Source organism: Molothrus ater, chromosome 1, assembly GCF_012460135.2.
Source record: "Molothrus ater isolate BHLD 08-10-18 breed brown headed cowbird chromosome 1, BPBGC_Mater_1.1, whole genome shotgun sequence".
Lineage (NCBI taxonomy): Eukaryota > Metazoa > Chordata > Aves > Passeriformes > Icteridae > Molothrus > Molothrus ater.
The window spans coordinates 149,221,967-149,237,801 of record NC_050478.2 but is presented as its reverse complement, the minus strand read 5'-3'; the positions used below and the strand labels follow the sequence as shown (position 1 = coordinate 149,237,801).

The 15,835-nt window shown below is 41.3% G+C and overlaps 1 protein-coding gene across 7 annotated transcripts in view; it reads left to right on the top strand.

The window, feature by feature from the left end:
• The window catches only part of PTK2 (protein tyrosine kinase 2), a 189,659-nt gene that overhangs the window by 91,164 nt on the left and 82,660 nt on the right, over positions 1–15,835 (top strand). For all 7 annotated transcript variants that reach the window (XM_054516825.1, XM_036378832.2, XM_036378838.2 and 4 more), the window contains 2 exons: positions 4,078–4,244; positions 10,162–10,249. In XM_054516825.1, coding sequence (XP_054372800.1) covers positions 4,078–4,244; positions 10,162–10,249 — 255 coding nt within the window. The remainder of the gene's footprint in view (positions 1–4,077; positions 4,245–10,161; positions 10,250–15,835) is intronic.

Below are 15,835 nucleotides of genomic sequence, written 5' to 3'. Positions count from 1 at the left end.
GAGTTTCCTGAGCTGCTGGTTGCAGTAGAGTCTGGAGAGATTTCAGATTTCCTTGGCTGTGCTTCCAGCTGAAGGATTGTGGTGACATGTCTCAGCAGGATGCTGTAGTTGCTATTGTGCAGTGGTTAAGCAGTTAAGTTGTTTGTCTGGAAACTTCTGATTAAACATTCTCATCAGTGCCACACAGAACATCAGGCTGCTTTGGCAGGGCTCCTCACAGAGGCTGTCACCCATCCTGGAGTGATGGCAGTGGCTTTGTTGGACACTCCAGGAGTCTCCACTGGCTCTGTGGAGCTTGCCCAGGACCTGGGAGAGTGAACATGTTATTTACTACTGATGGGAGTTAAATGCACTGATCTGATGCTGGCTGCAGTGCCAGTGCAAGCCTTGGGGATTAATCTTGGAATGTTTATAAAGAGCAGCCAGGGCTGGGCAAGTCCCTGGGGCTGGATGAGACTCCCTGTTCTGTGCTGGGTTCTCCTGATGGGACTAAATGTGTGGCTCTGAATGATTTAGAATTCAGTTCCTCTGGTTTATTAATAAAAAATTATATAAGCAAATAAATGTTTTACTAGAGACTGCAAACCAGCCATTTTGGGTGTCTAAATCACCACATTTCCTTATTTCTCCAGTGTTTGGTTCTCACTGTGAGTTGATAGCACCTGGAATGAGCTTTGCAGCTTTCCTAAACCACAGCAAAGAGAAGCACTCGATGTGTTTGTTTCATATAAAGCACCACTTCTTCCTTCCTGACAATACATGGCTTGTTGGAATATATTTTCCAACACTTGCACTTGACCTCCTGTGCACCTGTTCTGCTGTCTCCCTAGTGTTTGTGCTTTTTCTTGAGTTGCAGCATGTACTAATTGTTGCTAATTATTTTCTTGGGCTGACAACAACTGCCTCACTACATACCTCACCCTTCTTACATAAATCAGAAAATATGTCTATTTTTGATTTTACATTCTGGGATGGCTTTAGATTTGATTGATGATAGAAAAAAGGCTTAAAATCTTGCTTGATTTTGCTGGGAACTAGGCCACCTGACTTCTTCAGTCCTTTTGAAATCCCAGCCTGAAGACTAGAGAGGCTCTGAGATGTCCATCTTGATTCTTTCCTGAGTAAGCACTAATGCTTTCAGCTGAGCCTTATGCAGCAGTTGTCTCAGTAGTTCATGGTCATAGATAATTTTACCATAATTTTTTCCTTTCCAAAGCCATTTCTTATCACAGCAGGCATAACTATCATCTGAGAACACGGACCTCCATTTTCATTATCAACTGGCAGTGTCAGAGATGGGGGGAGGGATGGATTTCAAAAATGTAATGCTGTTTGCTGCATGCTCTGTGCAGGGTGCAGGAAGGGATGAAAATGAGTGAGTCTCTTCTGTTTGCATAGAGAAAAACTGGCACCATTCCCTTTGGATGAGAGCTTGCCTGCTAAAATGTTAGGCTTTACTAACTAAGCAGAGCTTGTCCTTTGGGTGAAGAAGAGGTTAAATATGCCTCTGTCACTTCTGAGAGTACTTGGTGGTGGTGAGTGTTTCCAGGGATACAGGCAACTGCTCTCCTTTGTAGTTTCTGATACAAAGAGCCTCAAATGCAGGCAAGAAACAAACTTAAACAATTTACATTAAATGCAGATTTAAAACCTGTTCACTGACCTGATAATAGACCTTTGGAATTGCTGGGGAAGGCTGCAAAAAGTGAATTGCTTTAAGAGGAGACAGGATGAGTAATTGGAAGAGTTTCACTGTAGGCTGATGAATGACAGAAACAATGCTTGGCTTGGGAAATCCACTGGGATAAAAATAGGCTGAGGTTAGGAGAGCACTTGGGGGAAGTGTTCCCTTGTGCTTGCCTGGCGTTGCCTCATCCCTGGCACCCATCTGTGGCCTCTCTGCTTCCTCCTTGAGTTGTTTTCCCGAGGTGCCTGCGGGGAGCTGCTCCTTTGCATCAGACCTTTGTTCGCAGCAGCTCAGGCACCTTCTGGCTGTCGAGACAGGCTGTGGCTGGTGAGTCTGTGGTGCTGCCAGCTGCTTGAAAGCTTGGATTTGCCCACAGTGTTGTGAAGTTTCCCTCCCACACAGTACCAGCCTCTGCAAGCCTCCTGTTTGCTTTGCTGCTGTCCATCGTCCTTCAGGTCTGGGCTCGCCATCCACTTTGCCCTGTGTCCAACCCCAGGGCATGGGAGACAAGGGAAATTTGGGGCACTGTAGGCTCTGAACTAAAAAGATGCTTCTGAGGGTGCTCACATTGCTGCTCTTGGACACAGGGTCCTACTGGGCTTGATGGAACCTCTTCTTTCTCAGTCTCCATGAGCTTACTAAACATGGCTTGTGTTTCCTTCCTGTAGGCTTGAAAGAATTTTGTTTTACATTTCTCTGTGCACTGTGTTGCTTCTGAGAGATTATTTAAAGGTTGCAGTTTGAAGAGATGTGTGAGCTGATTTAACAGCTTGATATCACCTCACCAACAGCATGATTCCACTCCTACATGTGTAATCTTCCCCCTCTATTCAGATTTAGTGCTTTCTTAGTTCTTTTTTTGCAGTTAGTTTTCTGCTTGCATAATTTGCAGAATCAGGGTTTTAAACATTTTCTTTGGGGTATAAAACAATAAATTTTGGGAAGCAATCACAGAGTCATTTAGTTTGGGAAAGACTGCTTAGGTCATCAGATCCAGCTATGAGCCCAGCACCTCGACCAAGTTCACCACTAAACAATGTCCTCAAGTGCCACATCCACATGGTTTTTGAACACTTCAAGGCATGATGACTCCACTACTTCCACAGGCCAGCCAGTTCCAAGGCTTTTACCCTTTCAGTGAAGAAATTGTTCCTAATATCCAATCTAAACCTCCCTTGGTGCAGCTTGGGGCCATTTCCTCTCATCCTGTCCCTTCTTCCCTGGGAAAAGAGTCTGACCCCCACCTGGCTTCACCTTCCTGTCAGGGACTTGAGGAGAGCAGTAATGCTCCCCTGATCCTCCTTTTCTCCAGGCTGCCAGCACCATCCTATAGAAAACCCTCTCACCTAACTCACTCCAGAAGGTCACCTCTGGCTCCTGTAGAACTTCCACTGGTTATGTGCTGAGGTTTTGTTGGAATTCTGAGCAAGAATCACTTGTGCATCTCTGCATTCATCTGTGTGTGTGTGTGTGTACCAGTATGAGTGTTTTCAGTAAGAAATTTTCAGACCATTCCAGGCACAGAAGCAGAGGCTTGTGAATGCCTGAGAGAAGAGTCTGGGAGCAGCCACAGCCCTGGCTCCTGCTGAGCTCTGAGCTCCTGCAGCAGGGATCTGCTGCCTTCCCTTGGACGGGATTGTGAGGAGGCAGCAGAGCTCCTGCTGGCTCCCTGATCAGGATGAGAGCAGGACAGCCTGGCGTGCTGCACCTGAAAGGTTGCTCATCCCTGCTCCACTAACACTTTTGATTTTTAGTTACTGCATGCCAGACCTTTCTGATGGCTGACATGGCAATCTGCTACAGGTTTATGTAAAAGGTTCCTTTCTTGGGCAAGAGATCTTCAAATCTGAAATTTACCTCGGGGCAAGCAACATTTGTTGTGTTTGAGAATGTTCCTAAATAATTGTCTCTTGCTTGGTTTTATAAGAGATCTCTGCTGAATCTCAAATAAGTCAGGGGAGGAGGGGGAAGGAAACCAAGGGGCTGTGGTGTGACCTATGAAATCCTGGCTGTTGGGGCATTGAAGAGGATGAAAGTGCAAGATGATTTTCTGGTTCTTGATGGAGAGTGACTTTTAAAGACTGCTGGTGGGCTTTTTGAACTAATGCATCTTGCTTTCATCCACAAACCTGCTTTTGAAATTTTGGCTTTTATGTTATTCTGTTTTACATAGAGGAAATACTGGCCTGAATCTGATAAAATGCATGGAACATATTTACTGATGTTTTCTGAAGTTGTGCTGGTAAAGCTTCAGCAATTATAAAGTCGCTACCTATGTGCTGCTTAGTATTTTTTGTAGGGTATTACATGGTAATATTTAAAATTAAAATATATGTATTAAAATTATTGTATTTTACAGCTTGTAAGGAGTGTGTATTTCTCTGTTTTAGGGCATTATTCAGAAGATTGTGGACAGTCAGAAAGTGAAGAATGTGGCCTGCTATGGGTTACGGCTCAGTCACCTGCAGTCTGAGGAAGTTCACTGGCTGCACCTGGACATGGGGGTGTCCAGTGTGAGAGAGAAATTTGAACTAGCCCACCCTCCAGAAGAATGGAAGTAAGAATATAACTCTGTTAAATGTCAGTCATATAAGTCTTCCTGTCTTGTTGTAAAAAATACTCTGTGATTTAGTTTACTAAGATCTTGTAGTGGAATAGAGCTGGTAGAATGGGGGGAAATAAACTCACCAAATTCCTCACTAAAAGCTGTGAGCAATGTTTTGTTTGCTTTAAGGGGTTTTTATTGTTATAGGGGGTTTCCTGCAAACTGAAGAGAAACCTGGGATTTAGAGGAAGCATTAAATAGGAACAGAGATCTCCTAGTCATATGTGCTGAAATCTGAAAGTTTTGTCATACTTAAAAGTTTTAGGACAAGAATGGTATTCCTAGTTGTGGTATAAGCACATGGCTGTAGTTTTAAAGGATGAATCTTGTTATTTAAATAAAGCCAAAAGGATATTGTTAAGTACTGGTTGTACTTATTTATAGACTGAGCAGGAGAAATGTGATTTGAAAAGAGTGAAATGCAGTCAGAAATAATTTTATCCCTCTGTTTTTAAAAACCTCTCAGTTGTTAAACTTTCCTTTATTGAGACCCATAGCAGCAAGTGGCATCTGCCTTCCTTCTGACTGTGATCTTCTCAAGTTAAACCAGGAGCAATGAACAGTAGAAAGATAACTGCAGAAATTTGGGGGTTTTTCATAGCCTGGGCACATTTCCTGAGGTTTTTCATGCTGCTGGTTAGTTGATTAAAAGAAGTGGCATAACCTAAGTTTCTTTAGCTTTTTAGGAGGGTAAGCTGGTGATACCCACTCAGGACAGGAAGGAAGGAAACTCTGTCCACTTTCCTGGTAGAAAGACAAGAGGAAGCTTAAATTTATTTGCAGAAAGACACAATAGTCTACTAGAGAAAATGGGGAGCTCAGAGTTGTAAAATACCAATAAACCAAATAGAGATTAAACCAAAGGATAGATTAATGTGGTTACTTGTTCACTACAGGGGTGTTCTGCATCTCTTTCTGTGGTTTATGCTCATAACCACAATTGTGATGAAGTTGCTGGTTGTTTTAAAGGATGCACATACCTTCTGCAGAAGTATTGTAAATAATTTCTCACGAGTGGAGTTATTATATTCTAGCAGATGTCTCATTTGGCAATATTCAGTTTGTAAATTCTCTTTAGGGTCCCGATTTTAACAAATTCCACAAATTCAAAGAATTTAGGAATATCTAAAACCTGTGTTTCAAGAATGTTGCATATTCTCTTTTATGCATGTTATATTTTATTGTTTCTGTGAAAACTACACAGGTATTTTCCCTCACGAGAAGTTTTTCATTGATAATATTGGGAAATCACACTTTAGAAAGGAGGAGATTCTTGAATCCTTTCTGTGATTAGTGGTGTTATCAAGTGGTTGGTGAGATGTGAATAATGTATGCTGTGGAAATTTGTTAGCTTGTGTACCAGTGTCAATTCCATTTTTATAAGGCAATGCGACTTGCATGGTACACATTGCAGAACACATTTAATTGGTTTTAAAACCAAAGTTAGATATTGTTTTGAAGCTTGTGGAAAGGAATTGTGTAAAATGCTCATGAAAGAGCTATGATAAGGTGTAAATTATTCAATACCTTTCCAAGTGTCATTTAGTATGTTATCAAATACATGCAGCCTGACATACCTTTTAAACCCAGAGAGATTTGCTGTGCATAATCAAAATGCTGCTGTCATATTTGTAATGCCAAAACACAAAGTGTCTAAGATCATATGACAGTACTTGTAGAAATATTTAGATTGCTAAAGGGGAGGTAGTCTTGGAATTGTTCTTAAATTAAAAGCTTCCTATAGTGTTAGCAAACCACCAAATACCTCACGTGATTATTTTGTCGTTATCATCGAAATTAAAGGTTTGTGTATTCAGTGTTCAGAAATTACATCTTGGAATTCTTCTGGACTAATCCAGGTACTAGAAGTTACAGGAATTGTCAGTAGGTTGCACACAAAAGTTACTAGGGTAAAATCCATCACCCAGCTGGGTGAGCCAGGGCTAGCAGGATGTGGGCTCTTAAATCATAGATACACAAAATGATGAGGGTTGGTGTTAATACTGAGCCTTGAGCAGCAGGCACAGCCGCTCTCCTTCATGCCTCTGACAAAACCCTCTGTGCCAGAGCCCTGTTCCTTTTGCTGGTGTTTGTGTCACACAAAAGAAATACCAGGAAGTTCACATAACAAGTTGTGTGTGTTGGAGCACTCTGTTCCCCGCAGGGCAGACACCTCCTAGCTCTGTAGTTGGGTTGAGCAGGTCCCTGTAACCAGGTGACATCCATGCTGTGGCTCTGACAGGTAGGAGCCACCCCAGTGCTCAGCAGTCCTGGACTGTGAGTTTTGGTAGCTGTGATACAAAAGCCCTGGCACAGATACAGGGCCAGATCACCTGTGGGATGGTTTAATGAGTTGACCAAGTTGATATAACAGACCTGTCCCTCTCCTTGCTGCACTCTGTCTTATCTCTTCTCTGCTTTCCAGTTATCCAGTCCTTTTCCTGTCCTTCTGTGAGCCCTAATACTTCTATAAGCCTGCAGCGAGCTGGTTGAGTTCATTAAACTCACTCAAGACTTCCCCTTTGCCTTCCCTTTTGGTTCTCATCTTCTCTGTTCTGGTTACTCTCCTGTTGATGTGAACTGAATCAGAACCTGTTGGAGGCAGGATTGGGACTGGCAAGATTATTTTTTTCAGTGGCACAAGTTGTTAAGGGTTGGATCAACCTTTTTCTTTTGGCTCCACCAGCTGCCCTGGTAGTGTTACTGACAGGGAAGCTCCCAGAACTGCTCAGTGGTGTTCACTCTGCTGTGGATGGGTCACTCACTGCACAACTTGTGAGCTCTACTGATGCCCACCTTTGTGAGGTGTGTCTGTGCTTCTGAGCCCCAGTGGAGGGCCAGAGCAGAAGCACAGTGGTGATCTTCCAGGAATAACTTATCACACATAAGGGGAGTGATCATCAGCTGAGATGTTTGCTCTGAGAGCAGACCTGGTTTGTGAGAAAGGAACATGTCATCCTTGTCAGTTGGCTGCATTTCAAAGCCAGTCAGTGTAGAGGATATTGAAAATTGAGCCCATCCTTGTGTTGGCCTTTGGAAGTCAGCTCCTTCATTCCCACAGGCAGAGATGAGGTTATAAATAGCTAATGAAGGTCACTCACAGTCACTGTCCCAGCTGAACTGCTTTGCCTTACCTGATTTTCTCATGAGATCCTGTTGCAAGAAGCAGCACTTTCATGGCTGATCAGTTAAGAAGATATGTCCCTGTAAAGGAGAGAGGTTGAGTCTCCTCTGTTTGTTGGCTTCCTTTTTTTGTTTCTTGGGGTTTTTTTAATCCCAGAGAGTAATGGTGTTCTTCATCCTAGAATGACAGAATCATTTGGGCTGGAAGACACCTCTAAGGTCATCAAGCCCTACAGTTAACCCAGCTCTGCCAAGGCCACTACAAACCATGTCCCCAAGTGCCACACCTACCTTTAAATCCCTCCAGGGATGTGATGCCACCACTTTCCTAAGCAGCCTCTTCCAATCTCTGACAGCCCAGGAAGAAATTTGTTCTGATATTGAATGTCCAATTTTCTGATCTATAATTCAGTCTAAACCTCTCCTGGTGCAACTTGAAATGGTTTCCTCTCATCCTATCACTTGTTACTTAGGAGAAGAGCCTGATCCCTCCCTAGCTACACTCTCCTGTCAGGGAGTTGTAGAGAGTGATAAGGTCTCCCCTGAGCCTTCCTTTGCTTCCTCATCTGTTTCTCACCATATTTGTGCTCCAGAAGAGATTTAGGTTGGATATTAGAAAAAAATTCTCAATATAAGGGATTGTCAAACACTGGAACAGGCTGCCCAGGGAAGCAATGGAGTAACCATCTTGAAAGTGTTCCAGAGCAAGTGTGGATTTGGCACTTGAGGACCCTGTTTAGTGGGGGAGCATGGTGGTGGTGCTGGGTTGATGGTTGGACTTAAAGATCTTTAAGGTCTTTTCCAACCTTAATGATTCTGTCATTCTAAAATGCACTGGATTATAGAGCCCTTCAAAAAGGAAGGAAGTCTTTTATACAAACTTGTTTTATTCCATGTCAATCTCTGCAGTTGTGTTCAGCAGTAGATTTTAGTGGATATGGCAGAATAAAAAACAGGAGAGGCTCTGCTTTTCTGGACAGTGTGCTTGTGCTGCCTTCTCTCCCTGACACATAAACACCTCCAGGTACAATTTGGCTGACACCTAAATTTTAGTGAGTAACCAGTTACCTGCTGGGGATCATGAAATGTAAAGGCTGATCAGCAATTGAAGGTGATTCTATGTTCCCTTACATATGAGAGTAACCTGTGAGAGTTTGTCTTAACTGTGACTTGGAGTCTTTTCTTGTTTATCTGTGTCTGTGTCCTCGTGTCACAGAATGGTTTGGATTGAGAAGGACATTTAAGGATCACTGAGTCCAACCCAGTGACAGGGCAGGGACACCTTCCACTATCCCAGGTTGCTCCAAGCCCCATCCAACCTGGCCTTGAACACTTCCAGGGGTGGGGCAGCCACAGCTTCTCTGTCCCAGGGCCTCACCACATTTAGAGTAAAATATTTCTCCCTTGTATCCACTGTAAATCTACTCTGTCAGGTGTCCTCAGCCTCCTGCATTTCATTCTTTAATTTAACAACATGTTTTCTGTCTACAGGACTTATGAAATATTTTGTCATACTACAAGACATCATTCTAGTATTCTTTGTTTGTATACAATGTATTTACAATTTCCAAATCTTTTCTTATTTTAATGGTTTCTAACAGGACAGTGTATTTTCAATGTAAATAAGGATATTGCAAGTTCTGCTTGCAGTGGAAACCTAGGCAGCACTTACCTCTAGTAAATTTTTACCAAATCCTCACTTAAATCTTGATTGCAGCCAAATCACTTGCTGAAAAGAAGTTCTTGTCCTGCTGAAACCAACTGATTGAAATGTTGTAATATTTGCTCTTATCATGAGCAGATTGTTAAATATACTTACTTTGGGAAGTACTGTTAAGAGTGTGTGTTAGGATATGCTGTGTTGGCACAGCCCAGGGAATGGAGACATTCATTATCAGACTTTCATTGAAGGAATGTGTCAGAGGAGGAAGCAAACAGTCTGAGTCAAACACCATAGGCTGTTACCACAGGACAAGCAATAATACTAAACTTAGGGATTGGAAGCAGAAGTTTATGACAAGAAATATTACTAAATTTAGGGGCTGAAAGCAGAAGTTAAGGTTTGAGAAGTGATACAGATTTGGTGTAGGTCGTGGGTCAAGGCTCATTCTCAATTTCCCTCACTTCCAGTGTAGAATTACCTTTAAAAATATGACTGTCAGGTTCAAAACTGTTTAGCTTTTGCATGTGTCTTGATAAGGGAGCAGAGAACCTTTTTACAGAGAAATCCCTTCAAAACCTATGGAAAATCCGGGGGTGAATATTGGAGCATAGATGAGAGAAGGAGCAGAGCCCTGTTCCTTTGGCTCCCTGGTGAGTGACACTGTTTGTCACTCCTGGAGCAGCAGGATCAGTGTTTTAAGTCCCTGCTTGTGAGAAGCAGAGATAAAAGCTGTTGCCAGGGGTCATGTCAGGGCTTCTGGCAGCTCATCTGTTCTCACCTAGCTGGGGCCTCCCTTCCCATGGATCTGGAGCTGATCTGCTCCAAGTCTTGGTGCTTGGTCCTCTCTGAAGCTCTGAGAAGGCAGCAAGGCTCTAAGTTTGCTTCTGTTACAAAGGTCCTTTGTAAATATCTCTGTGAAATGTCTTTTACAGAGAAATTCCAGTTTAGTACTCTTGAGTAATCAAAAAGGAAGTTGTCCATTAGTTTTCTAAGTTTATTTTGAGTTTATTTGTATTTTTAAGAATGTTGTGAGGAAATCTTAATTTTAATTCTGCTCAACAGTCTCTTTTTCTTGCTTTTCAGATATGAATTGAGAATTCGGTATTTGCCAAAAGGGTTTCTAAACCAGTTCACTGAGGACAAACCAACTCTAAATTTTTTCTATCAGCAGGTATGTTCTGTTCTTCTGCTCTGTCTTTTGCTGATTTTGCTGAATTTAGAAAACTCTGGATTTGTTTATGTGGGTAGCATATTACTGCAGAAGCAGAAAAATGGAAAAAACTTAGGGTTGCATATATAAGGCAGAAAGGGCACAAAGCCCATGGCATCTTTCTGCTTGAGAAGTGGTGAGGAATATGTTCTAAAACCAAAGTGATTCTGCAGGTAATAATTGTCCTAACTCAGATAAAATTGACTGTTGTTCCACTGGCTTCTTACAGTTCATTCACACTTGATTAAACTGATGAATTTCTTTATTTTTATTTTTAAGTGTAAGTAAGTGACAATTTCACTACAAACCATCAAATGCTTTTCCCACTCACATTCTTAGGTTATTTTCTTGGGTTTAAAATCTCTTCTGAATTACTAAAACTGTGTAATAGTCAAAGTTTCTATCAATTAAACACTAAATTCTAATTTTATTCAGGTAAATGATTTTAATCTGCTTTTACATCAACAAGCTCACAATAAAACCACTTGAGGGTATTTTTAGGGGAGTTAGGACTAAAATGGTTACCCTAACTCCAGCAAGCACAATTGTGCACACAACATTCTTGTTTTAGGTAAATGTCTTTTAATTATTTTTTTTTTACTGTGTGATGCAATTTTTGTGTTGATCTATGATGAAGTTGACTTCTGAAAAGACACTTCTCCTGCAGTGCTTCCTTGGACTTCACATTCTAGTTTAAGTGATTTGTGTGATATGCTGGATTCAGCCTAAAATGTCTGAATTTTGGTGAGTTTTTTAGTGTAGTACTGCCAGGAGTTCTTGTACAACAAAATCATGTTCGTTTTTCCTTTAGCAGCAAGGAACTTCCTTCATACTGGTTTTAAACACAGGAGATTTGTGTTTCCCATGATGCAAAAGTGGGTGATGAGCTCCAAAATAATTCCTTGAACTTCATCCCTTTCCTGTTCAACACCTGGCAAGCCTGCAGTGTCCTCTCATTTCTGCCTCAGGGAACTGTTTCTGTAAAGCAAGGAGTTTGAAATGCCAGAGGAATATTTGTTAACTTCTAACTAAATTTGGAGAAATCATTACAGATGGGTACAAATGGCTCAGAATAGAAGGTTTTGGAAGGTCATTGGGACTGATAGGCAAAGCTGACAGCTCCCTGTATCTGACAGTGCCCTGAATCCCAGTGCTGTTATAAAATAAAAATCAGAGTTTCTTGTCTCCTTGCTCTTCACACAATCCCATTTATTTTCTCTTCCCCTTTCTTTTTCACCTTATTGTGAGGTATTTCTGAATCCAGTTCTTTAAAAGTCACTGCTCTTTGTTTTGGGGTGCTCTAAGGTATTTGGGTCTCCGTTGTCATGGAAATCAGGTGCAGAACTTTCCAGAGCTGTCATTCTGTATCCATGATTCTACTTTGCTCCATAAATTTCACTTGTCCTCTTGGATAAACTAGGACAATAACTTCTATGTGGTAAAGTGTCAAGGCAGCAGCAGTGACGTATGAAAAGAAGGCAAGAGAAGAATTTAAGCAGTAACACTGCATCATAAACCAGGCCTACAGCAGAGGGGGGGATAAAAAACCAGGGAAAGATGATTTTTTACATTCTGTTCCTATCTCAGTGTCATCCCTGCAACGTTTTAACATCTTTTGCTTAACCACTGCTCTCAGTCAGATGCATCGTGTTGTGTGTAGGCAAGAACAACAGAATGTACAGAATTCATACATGCATACATAGATATCCTGAGCTTTCTGCACAGAAGCAACTGTCAGAGATGAGTTTAGAACCCAGTTAAAAATTTTTAAAATCTGACAGAAACAGCGCCTCTGTTGTCAAATGGGCTTTTCTCAATGTAAAACTCAAAGACATTGCTGTCTTGTATGTTACAAATGAGTAAAAAAGATTTTTGTGAGGACCAGATGCCTGTGATTTTCTTGTCAGAATGAGACTGGGAACCTTTTTGCTAACTTGGTAATATCCAAACACATTGTTTATCTTACTAAAAATGTATAGCAACAAATTCAATTAAATTTCAACTGAAAATGTATAGCAACAAAGGTTCATGGAGAAGGAGAAGAAACATGGTTACCTCTGTCACGCATGGAATTTGAAATTTTAATGATTTTCTTGAATCTGAATTGGAAGCCACAGTATTGTTGAAAAAGAAAGTTTAAATCCTCAAGTGATCTTCTGGAAAAGTACAGAGCATTTTGTAAAGATAACAAAATGTTACTTTAATCACTGTCAACAGGCAGGGTTTATTCATGCAGCTCACCCAAAGCACAATTACCAGGCTGTTAAACCCAAAGCTGGCACACGTTTGTGGTGCACATGCATGACTGCTCCCATTCACTGCAGCGAGTGCTCTGTCCTCTGCAAATCACTGCATTTCAGGCTTCTCAGCTTGGGCTTGATATGTGAAATCACTATTTTCTCCTTGATTCTTGACTGTTTTAAGGATGCTGTGACCTTTCTTTGGTTTTGAATATTCTTCACCTTCAAGAGTCTTGAACAGATCAAGAACCTGTGCCCAGAAGTGTTTGTGGCTGGAGGTGCCGCGGCCGCGGCGCTCGTTCTGCCATCTGCGGTGGGCGTGAGCTGCTCTTAATTGGGAGTGTAAAGCAGGGCACTTAATGAGACCTTTCATTCTGCAAGCTGTACAGCAAGGGATTAAAATTACTGTGTGGGAGCAGGGGGAAACCACACAACTCGTTAATAACATCAGAATCAGTCCCACTAACGATGCCTCTTGTGTCAGGCTGTGCCTCAGCTTTGAGGCCAGAGATGGGGAGAGGCTGATCTTTAGGTCATTCCCCTTCACTGGAGGAGCTCTGTGTTCCAGTCATGTCATTTCACATCCCATTTGAGAGCTCTGATCAACAAACTCATGCTGGAACTGTGCCTTTTTGTTTTGTTGCTGCTCTCTTTGGCAGGTGTCAGAGGTAGTGGGTGACAGGACTTCAGGGGTGTCCTCTCTTTTTTCAGTCTCTGGAGCATTTAGGTGGTGATTCTGCATGGACTGCATTATGCCCCTTGGGCCCAACTGCTTACAGTTTCAGCCAAATTAGGCAAATTGGATCCCACCCAGTGCTGTTGGAACTGTGAGGCTGAAATATTCAAAAATCAGGAAAAGCCAGATTTATGGTTGTCTCCACAGTTGGCAGATGCTCACTGCACAGGTTTTATGTGCCAGCCTTCAGTTGTGTTCTATGGTATTGAATACCCAAATCTGAATCAAAAGTGAGCTCTAATCCCACCCACAGAACCTTGAAAGTGTAGTACAGTGAATCAAAATACTGTAAGTTAAGATTTATCAGGAAGTGGCATCTGTGTGTGTTCTGTTGACTGTTTTGTAAATCTCTAGTGAAGATATCTAGGTTTTTGTATGATTTATTAACATTTTTCAGAGAAAACGAACATTAAGGTACAAAAGGAGAATTAAAAATCTCACGTTTTTAGTAGTGAAATAAGATTTCACCGTTTTCCTGTCCTTTTTGGGAGTATTTCCAGTTGCTTTAAATAAGTGTTGGTGAAATTCCTAGTGAGTGCCTTCCTTTCCCTGTGTTCCAGTGACATGGCTGTTGGGAAGTGGAAATAAAGAGGACAGGCTCCTCTATTTTGCCTTAGTAGCTGAGTGAGCAACGAAAGCCATATCTCAAATGAAGATAGAATACAGCTTTTAAAAACATCCATGTAATGAGAATCAGACGTAAGCTGCTTGAATTGCCTTCCTTTTATTGTGGGACAAGAGCCTGCACACATTTATCCTTGAATAACATGTTAGCCTGCAGTAATTGGAGATGGTTTATCCCTTGATGAAAAGGGAGTAAGCATCTGTATGGGGGTGGGGGCAGCTCTTGGGCATCAGCTGTTCCATTGTTGCTGTCCTTGTGCTTCAAACAGAAGACTTTTAAAGAAACTTTTTGGAGGGTTTTTTTTAGATCCCAGTGAACAAGAAAAGGTTGTTTTTATCAGTGTTGAATTTTCCTCTGTTGCCTTGTTTAGCCTGCAGTGTGGAGCTAGCCTGGAAATGTTAATATAATAAAAGAGACCACAGGACTGAACTGTGTTTTGAATTTACTTTTTAAAATTAACCAAAGTTTGTGTGAGAAGAAATTGCAAGCAGGGGAATATCTCGAAGTTAGAGCAGGTCAGTGATGCCCTGAAAAAAATAAGCTGAATTCTGTGCTATGAGGGCTCTGTGCCTCACCAGACAAGTACACTGCAAGGTTCATTTTCATAAGAAAACTCTTTTTGAAAAGTAAAGATCAAAAAAAAACCCCTTTTTCTTAGTAGAAAAATAAAGGCAAAAAACATCCTCTGAAAAAGTGGAGAAAAAGTTTCTTGTGACCAGTTGGCACTTTTTTTCTCTGTCTCTGTAGTGTCTGTAAAGATTATGTTAGCACTCAAAAGGTATTTCATTAAATGAAATATCTCTTTATATTGTGGCAGATAAATACATCATGCAAATTAAATTATTTTTATAACTCTGTCCCTGACATGTAGGAAATTTTAAGTCCATGCAATTATTGTAATAACTTAATGATTAAAGTTTTATAAGGCTTAGGTGCATGAGATGTAATTTGAAATGCAGGCTGGGAATTAGACTCTTTAACCTAATTAAATAACAACATCTCTTACACCCTAATAAAAATAGGAGACCTAAAGCAAATGACTTTGACAGGAAAAGCTTTGAAGGAAATGAAGGACATTGGGAGAAAAGCTGGCCTTGTTCCTGATGTTGGCAGCCTATTTAAAACAAAAAAAAACCCTCAACAAAACAAAAAAAACACACCCCAAACCCAACAAATCTTTCATGAAGGCTGAGGCATAAACTGTGCCCTGCAGGAAGGTGGCAATAGAAGAACTGCAGCTGATTAAAAAGATACTAAAAATATATTTTTGGATAAAACTATAAATGAATCTGAACCTCTCCTGTCTGCTCTTTACAGCTTGAAAAGACAATTAAAAGTGAGATTTCCTTGACAGGGGTAGGTTTCTGAAGTTGCTGAAGTTTACAGTATCCTATAAAGTATTCATTTTCTCCTGTAAAAGTTGATTAACACCCTCCAAACTATGCTGGCATTCTTGTTTTAGGCTCTGCTTTTGTGTAGTTGTGGAGCTGCTTTGGCTACACATGTTGTGTGCCCAATGTCTGTTTTCCCTTATGCTCTGTGGTAGGAATGTGAAACTTCCTCTTATTCCTGAACACCTCCTAACTGCTCAGCCAAGCCCAGGCCAAAGGGAAGGGGTTGCTTTGATTTAGAATTTCCACCTGTCAGCCAGAACAGTGAAAAATCTTCCTTGTGGGCTTTTCTCAAATAGCTCATAATTCAGCCTGATAGATTTCAACTTCTAGAGCCAGGTTTCTATGGACTGATGTGTGGAAATGTCTCTTTAGTAGTCTGGAACAAAACGTGACTGCAATTAGCAGGTTAAATTGTGAATAACAACAAAAAGCAACCCACAGAAAAGTTGATTTACCTTGATGCTAGGACTCTCTTGATCTGGAAACTCTCTGTTGGAAAGGAGAAGTATAACATGAGGTGGGAGCAAGGCTTGTTCAGTGGGTTGAGTTCTG